Genomic DNA, 20014 nt, shown 5'->3' with positions numbered 1-20014 from the left:
CCTATAAAGACCTGTATATTGGTCTAATACCAGCCTATTTGGACCCTATGTTGGTGTAATATCCCCCTATATGAACCCAAATTTTGGTCTATTACCAGCCTATTTAGACCCTATGTTGGTGTAATATCGCCCTATGTGGACCTATATGTTGGATCTTATACCAACCCAATAGTGAGGTAAGGCATATATAAACCATCTTTCCAGCGTGTGAGTCCCAGAACTGACTGTTGTGTCTTCTGTTGCAGCTTCATGATGGTGCTCATCTGCCTCATCTTCAGTGTCTTATCTACCATAGACCAATACTCAACATTTGCAAATGAGACCTTGTTTTGGATGGTGAGTATGCTTTCTTGGTGTGGTCCTGTGTGAGTGACGACGATCTTCTGTTCCAGTTGTGTTCCCACACCTGTTTCTAACACTACTAGTTCTGCTTTGCAACAAAGTACTATTACTGTTGTTTTTATCATTAGACAAGTAGATATAGAGATATAGTTGTTATGGATTGACTGTGGTTTAACAATATCAGCACCATCGTTGGTTTAGAATCACACAAGAAGTGAAATGCATTTGTTTAACCTGCTTGTGCCAACCATGGCATTATCCCAGCCACATTTGAACACCGCTCTGTCCTGTCCTTTAATGCACACAAGAATAGCACCAGCCACCCACATTTACAGTTCTACTCAGTGCTTCCACCTCACTATTCAATCTATTAAGAACTATTAGATATTCCTACAATAACATCCTAATGTACACACACCACGCTCTAACCAACTCAACCCCTCTAACCAGCTCCACCCACCTATGCAGCTCCATCCCTTTATCTATGTCCACCCCTCTAACCAGCTCCACTCATCTATCCAGCTCCATCCCTTTATCTTTGTCCACCCCACTAACTAGCTCCACCCCTCTATCCAGCTCCATCCCTTTATCTTTGTCCACCCTACTAACTAGCTCCACCCCTCTCACCAGCTCAAGCCCTCTCACCAGCTCAACCCCTCTAACCAGCTCAACCCCTCTAACCAGCTCCACCCCTTTATCTATGTCCACCCCTCTAACTAGCTCAACCCCTTAAACTAGCACCACCTCTCTGATGAGCTCTACCCATCTAACTAGCTCAACCCCTTAAACTAGCACCACCTCTCTGATGAGCTCTACCCATCTAACTAGCTCCACCCCACTAATCAGCTTCGGCCGTCTAACTAGATCCACCCATCTAACTAGCTCAACCCCTCTAACTAGCTCCACGCCTTAAACTAGCACCACTTCTCTGACGAGCTCTACCCATCTATCAAGCTCCACCCCTCTAACTAGCTCACCCCTCTAACCAGCTCTACCCCTCTAACCAGCTCCACCCCACTAACCAGCTCCACCCCACTAACCAGCTCCACCCCACTAACCAGCTCCATCCATCTAACTAGCTCCACCTATCTAACTAACTCTGCCCATCTAACCAGCTCCACCCCTCTAACTAGCTCCACCCATCTAACTAGCTCCACCCCTCCTACCAGCTCCACCCATGAAACCAGCTCCACCCCACTAACCAGCTCCACCCCTCTAACTAGCTCACCCCTCTAACCAGCTCAACCCCACTAACCAGCTCCACCCCACTAACCAGCTCAACCCCTCCTACCAGCTCCACCCATCTATCAAGCTCTGCATGTCTAATTAGGTCATCCTTCTAACTAGCTCAGCTCCTCTAACCAGCTCCATCCCTCTAACTAGATCAGCCCTCTCACAAGCTCCACCGCTCTAACTAGCTCCACCCCTCTGACCAGCTCCACCCCACTAACTAGATCCGCCCCTCTAATCAGCTCCACCCCTCTGACCAGCTCCACCCAACTAAAGAGCTCCTCCCCTCTGACCAGCTCCACCCCACTACCTAGCTCCAACCCTCTAATCAGCTCCAACTCTCTAATGAGCTCCACCCATCTAACTAGCTCAACCCCTCTAACTAGATCCACCCCTCTTACCAGCTCCAAACCCTCTAACTAGCTCCACCCGTCTAACTAGCTCCCCCCTCTTACCAGTCCCATCCCTCTAATCAGCTCCATCACACTAACCAGCTCCTCTCCTCTAACTAGTTCCACCATCTAACCCACCCCACCAGCCCCGACTATCTAACATCAGCTGCACCTATCTAACCAGCTCAACACCTCTAACTAGTTCCACCATCTAACCCGCTCAACACATCGAACCAGCTCTGACCATCTAAACTGTTCCACCCCTCTAACCAGCACCACCCCACTAACCATCTCCACCAATCTAACCAGCTGCACTGATCTAACCAGGTTCACCCCCTCTAACCAGTTCAACACATCATCAAACTCTATTTGGCAAACTTCTCACGTCATGTGGTTATTTAGTTAGGTTCTGTATTTCACAGGCCTAGGATATTGTGTGGAACTGCTCCTGACCTCTAGTGTGTGTGGAGCTTCAGTGGTTAAGCTCAGTTTCCTTTGTCAGTGGTTGCAGTAGTGGTGCTGTAGTGGCTCTGTATGAAGCTGTAACAGGGCTGTAACAGGGCTGTAACGGGGCTGTAATGGAGCTGTAACGGGGCTGTAACGGGGCTGTAACGGAGCTCTTGAGGGATATGTTTATTGCTGAAAGTACCCCTTCCCCCCCATGGTACAGTGAGAGTGTTTCAGTGTCTCTGATGGAATAGATTCTCCATCTCTCCATCTATCATGTAGCAACTTAGATGGTGCTTCCCCTATTCTTGGTGGTTGTTTCTCGGTGGTTGAGAGTAGATGATGAAGTGTTAAGTGTTAAGTGCTTAATGTGCTGGTTCATAACACATTCTAATGTTCTGTACAGATAGGGTTTGATAAAGTTGTTGTGAAGATCTCACATTGATGTTCAACACCATCCTCTTGGAGCAGGGGTCATTTTCAATGTTCTTATGTACCAATACTCTAATTCTCATAACTTGTCTGCATCAAAATCTTGTTAATCACAGGACCTTATTTATAAACAAGTACAATTGATGAACAATACAAATATTTATAAACAGAGCTGAGGGGGTTGAATGTAGATGGGATAGGATGTGTAGTGTTTACCAGACTGCCATGTAGCCAGAGACAGTGGGCAGCATTTCATAAAACAGTATGGGAAGTACATATAAACATCAAAACTAAGTCACATTGAAACATAAGCCATGTATAGCCCCCTTCAGCTGTGTGTTGGGAGTCACAGAGGCCCTTCAGCTGTGTGTTGGAAGTCACAGAGGCCCTTCAGCTGTGTGTTGGAAGTCACAGAGGCCCTTCAGCTGTGTGTTGGTGTCACAGAGGCCCTTCAGATGTGTGTTGGAAGTCACAGAGGCCCTTCAGCTGTGTGTTGGGTATCACAGAGGCCCTTCAGCTGTGTGTTGGTATTCACAGAGGCCCTTCAGCTGTGTGTTGGTATTCACAGAGGCCCTTCAGCTGTGTGTTGGTATTTACAGAGGCCCTTCAGCTGTGTGTTGGTGAAACAGAGGCCCTTAGCTGTGTGTTGGGAGTCACAGAGGCCCTTCAGCTGTGTGTTGGGTATCACAGAGGCCCTTCAGCTGTGTGTTGGAAGTCACAGAGGCCCTTCAGCTGTGTGTTGGTGTCACAGAGGCCCTTCAGATGTGTGTTGGAAGTCACAGAGGCCCTTCAGCTGTGTGTTGGGTATCACAGAGGCCCTTCAGCTGTGTGTTGGTATTCACAGAGGCCCTTCAGCTGTGTGTTGGTATTCACAGAGGCCCTTCAGCTGTGTGTTGGTATTCACAGAGGTCCTTCAGCTGTGTGTTGGTGTCACAGAGGCCCTTCAGCTGTGTGTTGGTGTCACAGAGGTCCTTCAGCTGTGTGTTGGGTATCACAGATGCCCTTCAGCTGTGTGTTGGTATTCACAGAGGCCCTTCAGCTGTGTGTTGGTATTTACAGAGGCCCTTCAGCTGTGTGTTGGGAGTCACAGAGGCCCTTCAGCTGTGTGTTGGTGTCACAGAGGTCCTTCAGCTGTGTGTTGGAGTCACAGAGGCCCTTCAGCTGTGTTAGGAGTCACAGAGGCCCTTCAGCTGTGTGTTGGGTATTACAGAGGCCCTTCAGATGTGTTGGGAGTCACAGAGGTCCTTAAGCTGTGTGTTGGAAGTCACAGAGGCCCTTCAGCTGTGTGTTGGTATTCACAGAGGCCTTTCAGCTGTGTGTTGGTGTCACAGAGGCCCTTCAGCTGTGTGTTGGGTATTACAGAGGCCCTTCAGCTGTGTGTTGGTGTCACAGAGGCCCTTTAGCTGTGTGTTGGTGTCACAGAGGCCCTTCAGTTGTGTGTTGGGAGTCACAGAGGCCCTTCAGCTGTGTGTTGGTGTCACAGAGGCCCTTTAGCTGTGTGTTGGTGTCACAGAGGCCCTTCAGCTGTGTGTTGGTGTCACAGAGGCCCTTCAGCTGTGTGTTGGTATTCACAGAGGTCCTTCAGCTGTGTGTTGGTATTCACAGAGGTCCTTCAGCTGTGTGTTGGTATTCACAGAGGTCCTTCAGCTGTGTGTTGGTGTCACAGAGGCCCTTCAGCTGTGTGTTGGTGTCACAGAGGTCCTTCAGCTGTGTGTTTGTGAAACAGAGGCCCTTCAGCTGTGTGTTGGGAGTCACAGAGGCCCTTCAGCTGTGTGTTGGGTATCACAGAGGCCCTTCAGCTGTGTGTTGGAAGTCACAGAGGCCCTTCAGCTGTGTGTTGGTGTCACAGAGGCCCTTCAGATGTGTGTTGGAAGTCACAGAGGCCCTTTAGCTGTCTGTTGGTTATCACAGAGGACCTTCAGCTGTGTTAGGTGTCACAGAGGCTCCTCAGCTGAAAGTTTGGAACTATTGATTTTTTTTGTGTATTGAATTTTCAACAGTTTATTACCATTCCTCTTAAACTGAGACAGAGCTAAACATGAATCTTTTATCCGATGACGAAACCAAGTAGCAAATCATCTGCTCTTAGACTCCTGAAAGTCAATGTTTCTATTAGCAACATGTAAACAAGCCAAATTCTGTCATCAAGTGTTGGCTTCTGTTGGCATAAAGGGATTATTAATTAGATGTAAATCTCCACATTTAATGTGCATTATTTACTTTTATAGAGGTATTGATATCTAGAGAAGTGCAGTTATTTTTATTAGGGTATTAATTTCTGCTCAAGGCAAATGAGCATCAATACTTATAACTGGCAAAGTTATTAAGACAGTCATAAATAACATGTTATGAGTTTTTTGTTTTTATGTACCCTTGGTTTATTTTCTGTATCAGTATTTGTGAGGCAGTTTCTGTATCATTATTTCTAAGGCAGTGCTGTTATGAAGAGTTGGTCCAGTTATCTGAGTTCTGTTTGCATGACACGCCCATTATTGAGTTCCTGCCATACAGTAACTGGTTATATACCCCGCATCAATGTCTGTATGGCATATTTCAGTTATATCCCTACAGTTGGCTAAATACAGTGTCTTTTTTTAGTTTGGCAGGGAATCAGTTTCAGGAAGATGTTAGATAAGAAGTATTAACACTCCACATGATTGATATATGTGTTCTTGTAGCTTGTCAAAATGCTTGATATTGAGAATGTCATAGCAGATGTAGCATCAGTGAAATATAATATTTTGTCATGCATCTAGCCATCTATGCATCTAGCCATCAGAAATTAGACAGGACTGATCTTGTAAAGTTACACTCTGTAAGTGAGTCTTCAGTGTTCTGTAAGATTTGGCTGGTTGCCAAAATGTAAGCACTGTTGATCAGCAATGATAACAATGTTCTACAAGTTATATTAATAATACTGTGCAGCTGCACTGATGTAGATTTATGAAATAGTAAGGAAACCTAATAGATTATAATACACACAGTTGCCTCAATGATTATGTGCAGTGATATATTCTTTTATGTATGCTAGAGCCTAAAGTAATATCCACATTTGACATGTTGCACAATGACACAAGATGTGACATATAGGTGTATTGTTTGTATTCTATATTGGTGTATAAGTGCCTACTGTCCCTATTGCTATCTCTTCAGCTGGCCGAGTACTATCTGGTAAGTCTTGCTATTGTTCTGCAGCATGTGTAGACATAACTAGTCCCCAGTATTTAACATAAATATATAAATACATTAATATAGATAGATAAATAAATAAATAAATAAATAAATAAATAAATAAATAAATAAATAAATAAATTAACAAATTAATGAATTAAATAAATAAATAAAATTGTGAGACACTGTTCAAAGTGGTATTAGTAGCAATTAAACGCATGACAAATTATGCATTAACTTGACAAGTAGATCAAGTTAAACATTTTGATTATTAAGCACTTTCTGAGGCATCAATACATCCTCAAAGGAAAGATCTGACATGAACCACATTAATTTGAAGCTGAAGTATTTTCGTATTTGAAAATGTGAATTCATTTGGTTACAGATGTGAATTGTGATTTATTATCCAATATGTATCAGGAGAAGGCCTAAATAAGGAGGAAATTATTGTTGGAAGAGTCTGTAATTTACATCTAAAAAGGTGATTATATTCTGGCTAATTGATTTGGTTGGGCTACTAAATACCTGTCTTTCTCCTGTTCATGATGAAGTACCGAGAAAGACTGCACCATGGAGACCTATACTCCTCGTTTTCAAATGTCAAAATCATGATAGTTCTCAAATCTCATCCACGAAGGCAAGATATAGACATTTATAATCAATAACACCAAGATAGCATCCTTAAGCTTTAGGTGTAGTACTAACAGTACTAATCTGTAGCCCACAGTAACTATGTAATGTATGTATCTGATACCATACCAACACAATAATCACCTAAATGTTTCGTACTGTCTCAGACACCTTTGAGCAGGCGTTATCAAGTAACAAGAAAACATTGATATTGTATTAATAAATGAGCTTTTTTTTGCATAGGATTGGGCCCCGGTTCCATGGATCTCCCGCTAAGATGATCGCACTCCCATACCTTAGCATGGGACTATGAACTTAGTAGCACTATGATTGCTATGTGGAAAGGGACCCAGGGCAATATTAGCTCAATCTCATTAAAATCAAATCTTAGTTCTCGCTACCGCTAAACAAAGATCTGAGGATATCCCATTACGGGTCACGTCAGAACGACCTTTCGCGATTTTTGACCGACCAATGAAATGACTGACAAGAACTCGACATTAGCCAATCAGGAGGCAGCTTTCTCAAGCTTTATGACACTGGTTTCAAACCGGCGACTACGTTTCGAAACATATTTTGACGTATCCTCGATTAAAAAAATAAAACCGATAAGAAGAACATTCTGTAATGGCTTATAGATGGACTAGATTGTATGGATATAATCATAAAACACGTAACTGTCGTTCGGAATACCCCGTGTTAAATATTTTGTGGTTGCATGATTAGAAAATACATTCCGACTGTCACTTTCATGACATGGTAAGCAACGCACTGATTGGTTGGATGAAAGGTCGTTCTGACGTGACCCTTAATGGGATGTCCTCAGATCTTTGTTTAGCGATAGCGAGAACTAAGATCTGATTTTAATGAGATTGATATTAGCTGTGCTGGTATTGCTGTAAGTGGTTATGTATTTGGATATATACACTGGGCAATATGAGGCTTTATATAACAGATGATATAACAGTATTAGGCATGAATGTTGTAGAGTGAGATGATATACAGCATGCGTGGTCATATACCTGTATACCAGGGGGCACGGGTGGCCCAGTCATCTAATGTGCTGCAGTTTGCACACCAGAAACCATTGATCTTGGGTTCAAATCCTGGTTTAGGTTTGTCAGCACCATAACTGTGCTTGTGGGCTTCACCAAAATGGTAAACGTCTGAGACCTACATCACTTTGGGCTTTCCTCCCACATTAAGCTGACTTGCCGTGTAACTATTCAATGTGACGTTAAATTCAACTCACTACCTGCATTACCTACCGTTATCTACCCTATTAAATGCAGTGGGTTGTTTGGAGTGAAGTTTAAGGATTTATAGTTTTAAGCACGGTGGAAACTATGCACATTAATTTATTTTTAAAATGTTTGAGATGTATCTTAGATGGTGAATCAGTTAATACATATTCAATCATAAGCCTTTGTTTATCACTTTGTCAATGGCCTATTTTCTTGAAAACCAGGGGCAGTGGGTAGCCTAGTGGTTAAAGCGTTTGCTCGCCACACCGAAGATCTGGGCTCAATTCCCCACCTATTTCTGGTGTCCCCTTGTGATATTGCTAAATATTGCTAAAAGCAGCATTAAACCGTAATAATTCACTCACTCACTCACTCACTCACTCACTCACTCACTCACACACTCTACAAAACCATAGGGTTGGTGGTTGTAACAAAAATAAGAAAAGAATTGAAAAGAATCTTTGAAAGCCAGTTTTAATAACCATAATCAGTTCTGTAAAATAAGAAAAAAGCTATAATGAAAAGAAAGTTGATTCTAGGAGTGTGTCTATTAATCAGACACACCTCACTGCTCTGTGGAATACATGTATATCTGTATTCCTGAAATTTGTAATACAAAAGAAATCTAATCCACTTTTGTAATATTTTCATCTGTAAGATAAATTATCGTTAACACAAGCCTTAAGATATTTTGATTCTTGAATGGAAACTACAGACAATGCAAACTGTCACTGAAATATCTTCTATATACATCCATATAAACATTTAAAAAACAACTCTTCTATGGACTTTGGAATATAAGAATCAAATCAAAACAACATCAAAGCCAGTAGGAATAAATATAAGAAAACACCTCTGCCCCAGTCCTTGGTTGGCAGGTTCTTATCCTGTTCTTATGCAGTTCTGAAGTATTCATCTGTTATAAACACATGACAAGCACCCAATACATGCTATGTAAAATGACAAAATGAGTGTTATACAACTTTAAGAACAATGTAATACTTGTCAGTCATGGACTGTGATAATACATTTATTGCATTACAATTCTAAAGTACTGTTTGACCAATAAGGTTTCAAACGATATTTAGGATATCAAATCAATGATAACATACCTCAGAATTCAAAATACAATATTCATCTCCCAATTAAAGGCTTTGATGAAATTAAAATGACTTAACCCTTTCCATGTTAATAAACAGGATCTGAACATGTTAAGATGAAGAAATTGTTCAGAATCTGGGTATTTGCAAATATATGCCAGTTAATGCATGAGTGCAGTATTTGTAGAGATTGGTGAGAAATTGCTTTGAAGGTGCATTGAACCAATATTTGATCTTCTGACATTAACCCCTGCCAGTATCTGCCCGTAGAGTGATATGGATGTTAATCACCAGCCTATTGTATAAGCCACCATAACAACCTCCCCTGTAAGAGGATGCTAACATGTGTAGATGCTCCTGTATCATGTTCTAGTAGTCTTAGCGTTATTGTCCCATTGCTTCACATCATGTGTGTAGAAACAGCGTAAGAGATCTCTTCCATATGGAGTGAAGGTTTGTCTAGATTGAAAATGGATGGTGTATTTTGAAAGAATGTTGTATGTTCTACTAAACATTGTTGGGCATGGCTTACTGATGGTGAAAGATTCTCTCCACATGGTTCAGTGTTTCTTTGCACATCTCTTTGACCGCTAGACTCTACGTGAACTAGCACTGCAGAAAGGCATCATGTAACCATAGTGACCTAATATGGTTTTCCGTGATGATGTGGATCCTCCGTTGCCACTTGTCTCTGATGGTTCTTCAGTCTTTGTTTGTACATAGGGCTGTTACGTGGCTACCTTCATATGGACTCCGCCTTCAATGGATGACGTACACTGTTGTTGTTTAACCAGAGACAGTGGAAATTCAGTTTATTTTTACTTGTTGTGCTTCTTGGTTTATATCATTGCTGTCTGTTATTGTATGAGTGTGTTTATTTGTTGATGCATTTCAGATTGTTTGAGAATTTGTACAAGACACACAAGGCAAGCAAATCTTGAGTCCTGGCATGTTGAATCTTGAAATAATTTTACTTCAGAATATGCCTTGAAAAGTATTTGAATGAAAACTAAGTGACCCGATAAGGCCTTTAATTTTTTAAATAATAAGTTGAAATAATGTGTTCAAATTCACATCCAGGCACAAAATATTTCTGACAATATCTGGAACTTACTTTATCATTCCAAGATAGATAAAGTTTCCAATGTACATCTCCAATAATATGACTGTCGTGTTGCAGTGTAAATCAATACTTGCTGTTTAAAAATATATACACTGTATAAGTTTACCTGGCTTTGTCCACCATTAGAGGCTGAGACATTGGGATCCATTTTTAGCTTGCCTGGGCAAAGCCCGAGTGAGCTTACATCGTCATGGTTGTTATGTCTGTGGTCATTGTCTATCAACATCTTCCTCTCTAAAGCCACTGGACCAGCGATGACTACTTTAGAGCAAGATGATTCAAGTCATTTCCTGTCCTACTCAAAAGGAGTTAAAGAACGCCTTTTTTTTATATGACTATGGTTAATATCTAGGTGTTCTTTAACTTCTTTTGAGTAGTATGTTTTAAAATATAGTTAACATTTATGAAGAACTTTATTTTCTCTATAATTATCTTCTCAGAAGGACCAAGGTGCAGAAAGCAAAAAACAAAAATGAATGCAAATGCAAGAGTTTTCAAAGCTTTTTGATCAGTGTCATTTTCCCAATTAAGGGCCTTAACCTACAATAAAATTCCAGTTCCCAACCTTCCCGAACTAGGCTGGACTTCCTAGGCTCGATCATGTCGCCACCAGTGGCTGTTACAAGTTATGTCCCTTTTGAGTCCCTCCTGCTGACCAATCAGATTCCATCTTTCATATCGCATGCATTTGCTTCAAAGAAAATGGTGGCACCTAGTCAAGAAGATCTGATTGATAATCAACATCTATATTGTAAAAAAAAACACCTAGGTCTTACCCTACAAGGTGCATTAAATCAGATTTGCCCAGTTGATGGTACACATGCATTGCCGATCCTGTTGTCAACCAAAATCTGCACTTTGACATCTACCGTATTCGACGTAATAAGCGCCCTGCTCTAATAAGCGCCCACGGCAATGTTTGCTAATATATTGGCTAGTGAACAATCCCAGTTAGCACCCCTTCCGATTGATCAATGTTCACAAGACTTATTTATTCGTGTATAATACGCACTCGTGTTATATGCCCCCTTAATTATGAGAAATTAATTTCTGGAAAATATATCTGTTGTGTATGATACACACATACTTTTGTTTTGTATCATTTCAGGCTGTCAGCATAAACTACGAAATTTACGATCTTTTAACTCTTTTTTTCTAATAACAACCCCCTATTTCTAATTTTGAGAGTGCCCAGGGCGCTTATTACATCGAATATGGTATGTTGTTTACAAACCAGATGTCTAGTTTGGGATATGATTTTGATTGGACTATGCATTGACTTGTTAGTCCAGCCAAAATGTAACTTCAGAATTCCAGTGTAATTCAGCAAGGATTAAAACTGGACATTCATGGTCAGCTAATGCCCCTCCTCGGGAATATGGATCGGTATTTAGCTTTAGCTATTGTAGCATCCCAGATCCCACAAAATCCCAGAGAATTGAAACTCTGAGCGAATGACAATAAATGGTTTCAACATTTAGGTTTCATAATCAGTGTTTAACTCCAGTGTAGAAAAAAGTTTGCTTTTCTTAACAAGTGGAATAATCAGAGTTGAAGTATGTTTTTAAATCTACATGTACTTCTTAAATGGCAAAAGTCCTAATAAATTGAAATTGTTTGAAGGAAATGTAACAGCTAAATAGTTGTAGCTACAACAATGTTGTTGCAACTGAATTGCTGTTTTGATAAATTAGTGCAGAAAGTAAGGAGAAAATGTAGCAGCACTTATCCTTTAGAAGGCTATCATTACAATGGCTGTCTGAAATCAGAATACAGATGCTGACAGAAACTACTCGACTTCTTTGGCTGAATCACAGTGCCACTGAGCTAGCTGAAGCTTTTTCTAAATGTCACATGAATATGACATTAGTTTTAATGAATTTTTCATATTTTACATCTTTTATCATTAAAATATGTTTTTTTCCAACCCAACATTTTAATTTAAAAAGAAGAAAAGATATGGAGATATGGAGGCAGATGTGTCCAAGTTGATATGAAATGTCAAAGCTCTTATAAAGTACATCCTATTTTGTTGTTATGTTGTTGGTATTTTTAAAACTCTTTTGGAATATATACATTTGAAGACAAACTTGCCTGTCCGTGTGTTAATCTGTAGAATCACCTCAAGTGTAGTTTATGAATACAAACACATCTCCTAAAGTCAGAAACTGACTCCTCTGTTTGTTAATGTGGTATTTGATGTGAAATTTGGCAGAGCATGAAGAATTAGTGAAAACGACCCTCTAATCAGAACTGACTCCCCAAAAATATGATGACGCGATATTCGTGTGGAACACTGATACTGTTTTGTTTCTTCACCATTTTTTTAACTTGTTTCATCATCTAACTTTGATTAGCATCTAACCACAGAGTTCATTCTGACATGGTATTTGTTTTGTTCCGATGCGATATGACTACATGAATACATTGATTCTTGTCATGAATTCTATTATTCGTTGCCTCACATAAAAAAAAGTCAAATGCACTTTGCATGATTTTCTTTTCAGGAAATATTTTTAGTTACGTTCTTTGGCCTGGAATACGCGATCCGCTTGTGGTCGGCAGGATGCAGAAGCAAGTACATGGGGCTGAAAGGACGGATCCGGTTTGCCAGGAAACCTATCTCCATCATAGGTGAGTCCAGGGTCTCAGTACCATCAACAGGCTACAAGTAATGGTTTCTTGGATTTGAAAATACGCCTCAGTTGAAATGTGACATCACAATCTGCAGTTGTTTAGCAATGGCAGCTACATTTTTGCATCTAATTTCTAACTTCAGTGTAAATGGAAGAATAATTGTAGGTACATGTAGGTGCAGCATTAAGTGAATGAGTGAGTATGGTTTTACACCACTTTAAGCAATATTCCAGCAATATCATGGCGGGGGACACCAGAAATGGGCTTCACACCTTGTACCCATGTGGGGAATCGAATCTGGGTCTTCAGCGTGACAAGCAAACGCTTTAACCACTAGGCTACTCGACCGCCCGCAGCATTAAGTAAAATGATGACATGACCACAGAAGGGTGGTTGAAGCCCTGATTGACTGCCTCCATGGTCTGGTGTATAGATCTAGAACGTCTGCCCCGGAGAGTGAAAGGTCAGGGGTTTGTTCCCCGGCTGCGTCATACCAAGAGACGTTAAGAGATGGTACTTGTTGTTACCCTGTCTGGCATTAAGGGGCAAAAACAAGGATTTTGTCGGCTCAGAGCCAGTATACTGTGTCTGAATGGGGTATTGTATTAAACTGCGGCATGGTATCTCAGTGGGCTAGCACCATAATATCGGCATTAGTTCGCACCCCCCCACACACACACACACGTGCATGCACGTCGCTATATAAGTGCAATAATCTTGAACGTGTCATTAAGCCCCATTTCACCTGATCCTCGGTACACAGGGCACTCTCTCTGTCAGTGGTGTTGTGTTTTTACAATTTCATTTCTTAGAGTTTCAAATGAATTACTTGAAGTATTTCAGAATTTACATATAAAAACAGCTGGTGAAAGGTAAAGTTTTCGCCAGGAAACTTAGTGCTTCAGATGAATTAACCCAGGGCCAGCATGCCGAGAGTTGTAAGCCCTGACCCAAGGGACTTTCTTGCAGTGAAAGTAGTGACAGCATGATGTGAATAAATCAATGTCAAGTTAAAATATCAATTACTGATATGGAAAGATTTGAAGAACAAAAAACAAAAAATGTATAGATATTTAGACGAAGTACTCTTTCAATTCTATCCAATATGGACCTACATTTCAGGTTTTGACTCAAGTCAAAGCTGGAAAGGTATAGAGCCTTTGAAAAGACATTAGTTTTCAGGTTTGACTTCATGACAAAGAAACTGTAACAGTAGAGGAGACAGTCATTTTGGAAGGACCAAAGTTACTGTCCATGTGATCAGATTACTATTGCAATAGTTGTATAACAAGCATCTTGCAGTGAATAGTTGGAATGACCTAAATCTATGGGTTAAGTTAAAAGAAGGTCTCTTTAACAGCATAGGTTGCTAGGGACCAATTCAAACCTGGAATTCCCAGAGGGTCAGTCCAGCAATGACTGCATGATGCCCAAACAATCAACTACTGTATTCGATGTAATATTAGCGCCCACGGCGATATTTGCTTATATAATATATTGGCTAGTGAACAATCCCAATTAGCACCCCTTCCGATTGATCAATGTACACAAGACTTATTTATATGCATATAATACGCACTCGTGTTATATGCACCCTTAATTATGGGCAAAGAAACTCTGGAAAAATATATCTGTCGTACATAAACATTTCAGGCTGTCAGCATAAACCACGAAATTTATCTTTCAACTCTGTTTTTTCACCAAAATAATATTCTAATAAGAGCCCCCTATTGCTAATTTTGAGAGCCTCCTGGCTGCTTATTTTCGTTGATTGTGGAACTAGTTAATGCTCCCAGTCTCATTTATTAATTTACATGTGAAAATATAAGGCTTCATAACCTCAATAGAGCTGTATTGATCCATTTTCTTTGTGACATGATATTTTTCTGTAAGGGTATGTGTCAGTGCTAAGCAATCTATGACTGAATAAGTGAGTGAGTGAGTGAGTATAGTTTTACGCCTCTTTTAGCAATATTTCAGCAATGTTATGGCAGCTGACACCAGAAATGGGCTTCACACATTGAACCCATGTGGGAAATCAAACCACGGTCTTCGGCGTGATGAGCGAATGCTTTAACCACTAGGCTACCCGACCGCCCCAATGTCCAAATAAGATGATGATGACATATGGTACGAAAATATGTAATTGTTGAAAATATTATTGTGATAGTATGTGTGAGACATTTTAGTCCGCTGGTGCTTCGCTAACCCCTGGTTGACTGAGAGTGTGTGTGCTGGGTAGGAAGCCCCTGAACGTGGGAGATGTTGTTATTGTGCATTAGCATGGCTTATCATGGCAACAGAGTGTATTGTTGCAGCCCTCTAACTCACTCACTCATGCACCAAATGATGATCTGCCACTGAACCTGGCGAACCACGAGTGATGGGAGTCAATGTAAAATGGGAACGCCAGAGAATGTCAGTTTCGATTATGCATCGAAACAGGGACCATTGGGTGTGAAAGTGAAAATACAGGTGAATGGATCCCTGAAAATCATGGATGACACCAGATGTTTTGGAAAGATGTAATCATGTCCTGCTCTACCGGTAGCACTCACCACTCACACGATTTGCATAAAGACGTGTTTGTTTTTTGCAAACCAGGACTATTCCTACTATACCACAGTGATAGTTTAGCATCAAACAATATATCGTCACAGCAAAAAAAAGTGTAGGTTTCCGTTTTCCGGACACATTCAGGATACCTTCCCACTTTGAGTCCAGCCTGGATAGCTTCCAGAACCTTCGGCAATCTGCAATTTTCTTGGAAAGTTTCAAATATTTTTTATGTGTTTCACACTTAATTGAACAAATTGCACCCCCCAAATTTTGACAATTTTTTGGAAGGTTTCTGAAAGGTTCTGGAAGGTATCCTGTCGGATTCAAAGTTTGAAAGGTTTCCAGAATGTTTCTGGAAAATGGAAACTTGCCCTTTTTTTTTTGCTGTGCATGTGGCTATCTCTGGGTTCAGGTAGTCCTCTGGGTACCTGGGTTCTACTTAGTACCCACCCGACCCAAGTACCCGAGTTACCCCACCCAGCCCTAGTATTTTTATGTAGGAATTGTTTTCTCCGTACTGTGTGGTGCAGGTGAGCTACAGCCCGGGTCCTGTTGTGTTCCTTGAGTGACTAGAAACATGTAGTCAGTGTGGCAGATAAGGGGGAATTAGTTTGTTCAGGGACGTGATTTCTAATGAATCAAGAATGGACTGTTAACTTTGTTTCCTCACAGGTTTTCTGTAGAGATTAATTTGAACAATTCTCTGCATATTTTGTCACATCAGCTTAGGGGCTGGTAAATGTACTCGTGATGTTAACGTTCCTGTAATCACATGCTTCATGGGAAAAAAGAACTGTATTCAGTGTACATCTTACTAGACATGAAGAGAAAATTGAGAAGCAATAAATGTCAAAGAATGAATAATTTTGTGTGGTGTTTTTATGAAGTGTTTGGGCAAATCAATACAGAAAATCACATTTCTCTGCAAGATTGCCAATGTGATTTCACATTTCCTTGAACCTCAGGGCTTTTACTTTTTGTGTCCCCTTTGTGGTCATTTTTCACAGTATTGATTGAGTTGGGCAAAAAGAATTTCTTGTCACTTCAGTGGAAGGCCGTCAACCTAAGGTGAAGGTCATCCTCCTCAGCTCTGAAATTTCACTCAATCATCAGGAAGAGTCTCATACAAACTTTTAATCAAATGTCATAGTTTTATTGATTAAATCTGAATTGAAATATGTCTCATATGTCATGTGACAATAAAATTGGAAAGCAGAAGAAGACTTGATATTCCTGACTCACCAAAATGTCTGAGATTGTCGGTTTTCTGATTTGCTGACCCTCCATCCTCTGCAAATTGTTCATTTATAACAATTCATTTGTGATGTAATTGAATGTACAGTCAAGTCTCGTTAATCCGACACTCGTTAATCCGACAATCGGCTTTATCCGACACAAATGATAGGAACCGATTTAATCAGTGCTATTTAGACCCGTTAATCCGACAGTCTCTCACTCCGACTCCGACACACCTAATTTGCAACGAATTGCTGTAATCACTCATTAATAAGTCTCGTTAATCCGACACAGTGATCAGTACTCCAATGTCATCTGTCCGCGAGTACACAGCCCCGTGTTTTGATGCGAATTGAGTCGACGAGTAGCTGCATATTTCAACGGCTGCAGAGATAAACTTGCTTAACAATAAACAATTACTGCTTTAAACAAACAAAACAGGATTAATCACATGCCTAGATTACCTCAATCTCATTAAAATCAGATACAAGTTCTCGCTACTGCTGAGGACATCCCATTACAGGTCATGTCAGAACAACCTTTCGCGAACTTTGACCGACCAATGAAATTACTAACAGGAAGTCTAATAGCCACTAAGAAAGCAGCTTTCTTAAGCATTGCGGCACTAGTTTCAAATTAGCATCTTCCATTCCAGACTATGCTTTAAAAATCAGTCAATTTTGAATCAGTCATACAGTCTGTAACAGTAGTTTTGTGTTAAACCTTATGATTAGAAAACATATTCCGCTGACAATGTAACCCCACAATATGAATATTTCATTTTTCATTTTCCTACGTGTTTTCGTATCGTTATCTATCGTGTTGTCCACGAATGTTTATGCTACCTAATTTCGTTTATCCGACATACTCGTTAATCCGACATAATAATATGCAACCAACAATGTCGGATTAACAGGACTTGACTGTATATTTTTACATGATAATGTATATGGAGAAAATCTACTTCTCTGCCAGTGTATATGTATGTAGAGAAGTGTCTTATTATTGCCCTGCCAATTTTGTTCAATGTAAGTTTTTAGTCAGTGTGGACGCCGTATCCATTGTTAGCTCACCTGATTTTCTCACCTGTGATCTATTTGTCACCAAGGTTCACTAAATGCAATATTATACAGGATATTTAACATAGAACAACAACAATAACAAGACATCGATACCTCACTAAATGCAATTAACCAGAAGTTGTTATCCATAAAGATGTATGTTTTCTTTTTAAATCCACTGTTTATTCCTCATACTGAATATTTACCGTCCCAGAATATGCCAAGACTGATGAAATACAATGTTTATTCCTAATACAGGATATTTACCATCCCAAAACTTGCCAAGAATCATTAAATACAATGTTTATTCCTCATACAGGATGACCTCTGTGTCAATTGATGGTATTCCCCAAGTCTTATTTTGGCATGTGTTTTTGTCATTATGTCCTGAAAGTTCGTATGTGTGTGAAGTCTAATATCATTGGGGTTCATCATCAGAGATCAAAGAGCTCTTATTGGCATTGCGATAGCAAAGTTACTGCGCATAATATATATGGCCGGGTGACATCAAGGTGTATACATGGTGGATGTAATGGCTGTGTGATATCAAGGTGAAGACAGGGTGTATGTAATAGTCATGTGATATCAAGGTGTATACTTGGTGTATGTAATGTCTGTGTGATATCAAGGTGTACACATGGTGTATGTAATGTCTGTGTGATATCAAGCTATATACATGGTGTATGTAATGGCTGTGTCGTATCAAGATGTATACATTGTGATATCAAGGTGTACACATGATTTATGTAATGTCTGTGTGATATCAAGGTGTACACATTGTGTATCTAATGGCTATGTGATATCAAGGTATATAGACATCACTGTAACTTCACATTAGTAGACATGATGAGGACATTTCCAAATTTGATGCTTCAGTGACAAAAGGTAATGTCTAACACAATTCCCTCCTTTGACTTGTACCATATGGCTCTGTGTTTATTTCAGAACAATTGACTTGCCTTTGCATGTGTTTGTAGGGCAGAATACGCTCATTCTAGAAATTGTGTACACATGGTATTATCACTTTATTATAGTGATTCATAAACACATGTGTATGATACGGTCAGAATTGCATAATGAGATTTCGTATGATTATATGAAAGGGTTTTGATGCTTTTATTTCCAATCATAGGTTTTTTTAGTTCATTGCTCCCATTATGCCCAAATGGTAAGATAATTACTATGATTAAGTTTATAAAGTTTTTTGCACTATTTGTGAAAATATATTTATTTTTTTAAAGAATAGCAAGTCTAGGATACTAACAAAAATGTAAATGTTCTTTTCGTGTTTGTGGTAAGATTTGTGGTAAGTCTAGCCAGGTTTTCTGTCCTAAGGTGTGTGTCTATAATTGCAGTGTCTATGTGTATTATTGTGGGGGGGTGTCTATGTGTATTATTGTGGGGGTGTATACTTTGCCTTGTTTTCCTAACAGTATATACTTGATGGGATGAACATTTCCATTTGCTTGCTGCACAAATACAGAGATCTCTCCATTAACTGATTTAAGCCTGGTCTAGGTTTATCTTGGCATTCCTGAAGCACTTAAGGAAATTCATGTACCGGTAATTAAATGTGGGTGGGTGAATAGATATTCATTCAATTGTAGCTACTGGTCATAAATAAATATTTTCCTTATATTTTCAATTCTAATTTTCATATTGTATTTTTTCAGATTTGATGGTGGTGGTAGCTTCATGTGTGGTGTTTACAATAGGATCAGAAGGCCAGGTGTTTGCCACATCAGCAATAAGGTGAGTGTCACGACCAGTGCTGCCACCGCTAGACCTCATCATCGTCTTACAACATTCATAATTAAACACTGATAAGAAAAAGGGGTGGTGAAATAGGGTTTTATGTCACATCCAAGATTATTTCACTTATATGGCGACATGCATGCACGTGAATGTACATGTATGACGCAAGAAATGAAATTGTAAAAACACAACACCACTGACAGAGAGAGTGCCCTGTGTACCGAAGATCAGGTGAAATGTGGATTAATGACACGTTCAAGATTATTGCACTTACACAGCGATATGCATGCATGTGTATGCATGTGTGTGTGGCTGCTTGTACTAGTCTGGACTAATGCCGATTTCATAGTGCTAGCCACTGAGGTACCGTGCCACAGTTTAACTTGAATACCCCACTCAGACACAGTATACTGACTCTGAGCCGACGAGTCCTTGTTTTAGCCCCTTAATGCCGAGTGCCAGGCAGGGTAACAAAAAATACCATCTTTAAACGTCTCTTGGTATGCCGCGGCCGGGGATCAAACCCCGGACCTTCCAGCCTCTGGGCAGACGCTCTCCCACAAGACCACAGAGGCGGTCAATAAGCAAAAAGAATTTCTGACATGTTTCAGGCAACCCGACACACAGAATTCACATCTGTTTTGCAATCTGGCAG

At 40.2% G+C, this 20014-nt stretch overlaps 1 protein-coding gene across 2 annotated transcripts in view; it reads left to right on the top strand.

The window, feature by feature from the left end:
* The window catches only part of LOC139473870 (potassium voltage-gated channel subfamily KQT member 1-like), a 147243-nt gene that overhangs the window by 72266 nt on the left and 54963 nt on the right, over positions 1–20014 (top strand). Inside the window, exons 3-6 of one of the 2 annotated variants that reach the window (XM_071256653.1) lie at positions 246–336; positions 5997–6014; positions 12619–12745; positions 19278–19356. In XM_071256653.1, coding sequence (XP_071112754.1) covers positions 246–336; positions 5997–6014; positions 12619–12745; positions 19278–19356 — 315 coding nt within the window. The remainder of the gene's footprint in view (positions 1–245; positions 337–5996; positions 6015–12618; positions 12746–19277; positions 19357–20014) is intronic. The other variant, XM_071256654.1, reaches the window with a different exon arrangement.

Source organism: Haliotis cracherodii, unplaced genomic scaffold (assembly GCF_022045235.1).
Source record: "Haliotis cracherodii isolate W230 unplaced genomic scaffold, xgHalCrac1.p SCAF_3, whole genome shotgun sequence".
In the NCBI taxonomy this organism is placed as follows: Eukaryota; Metazoa; Mollusca; class Gastropoda; order Lepetellida; family Haliotidae; genus Haliotis; species Haliotis cracherodii.
The sequence above is the reverse complement of the archived record's forward strand: the minus strand, read 5'-3'. Positions and strand labels throughout refer to the sequence as shown.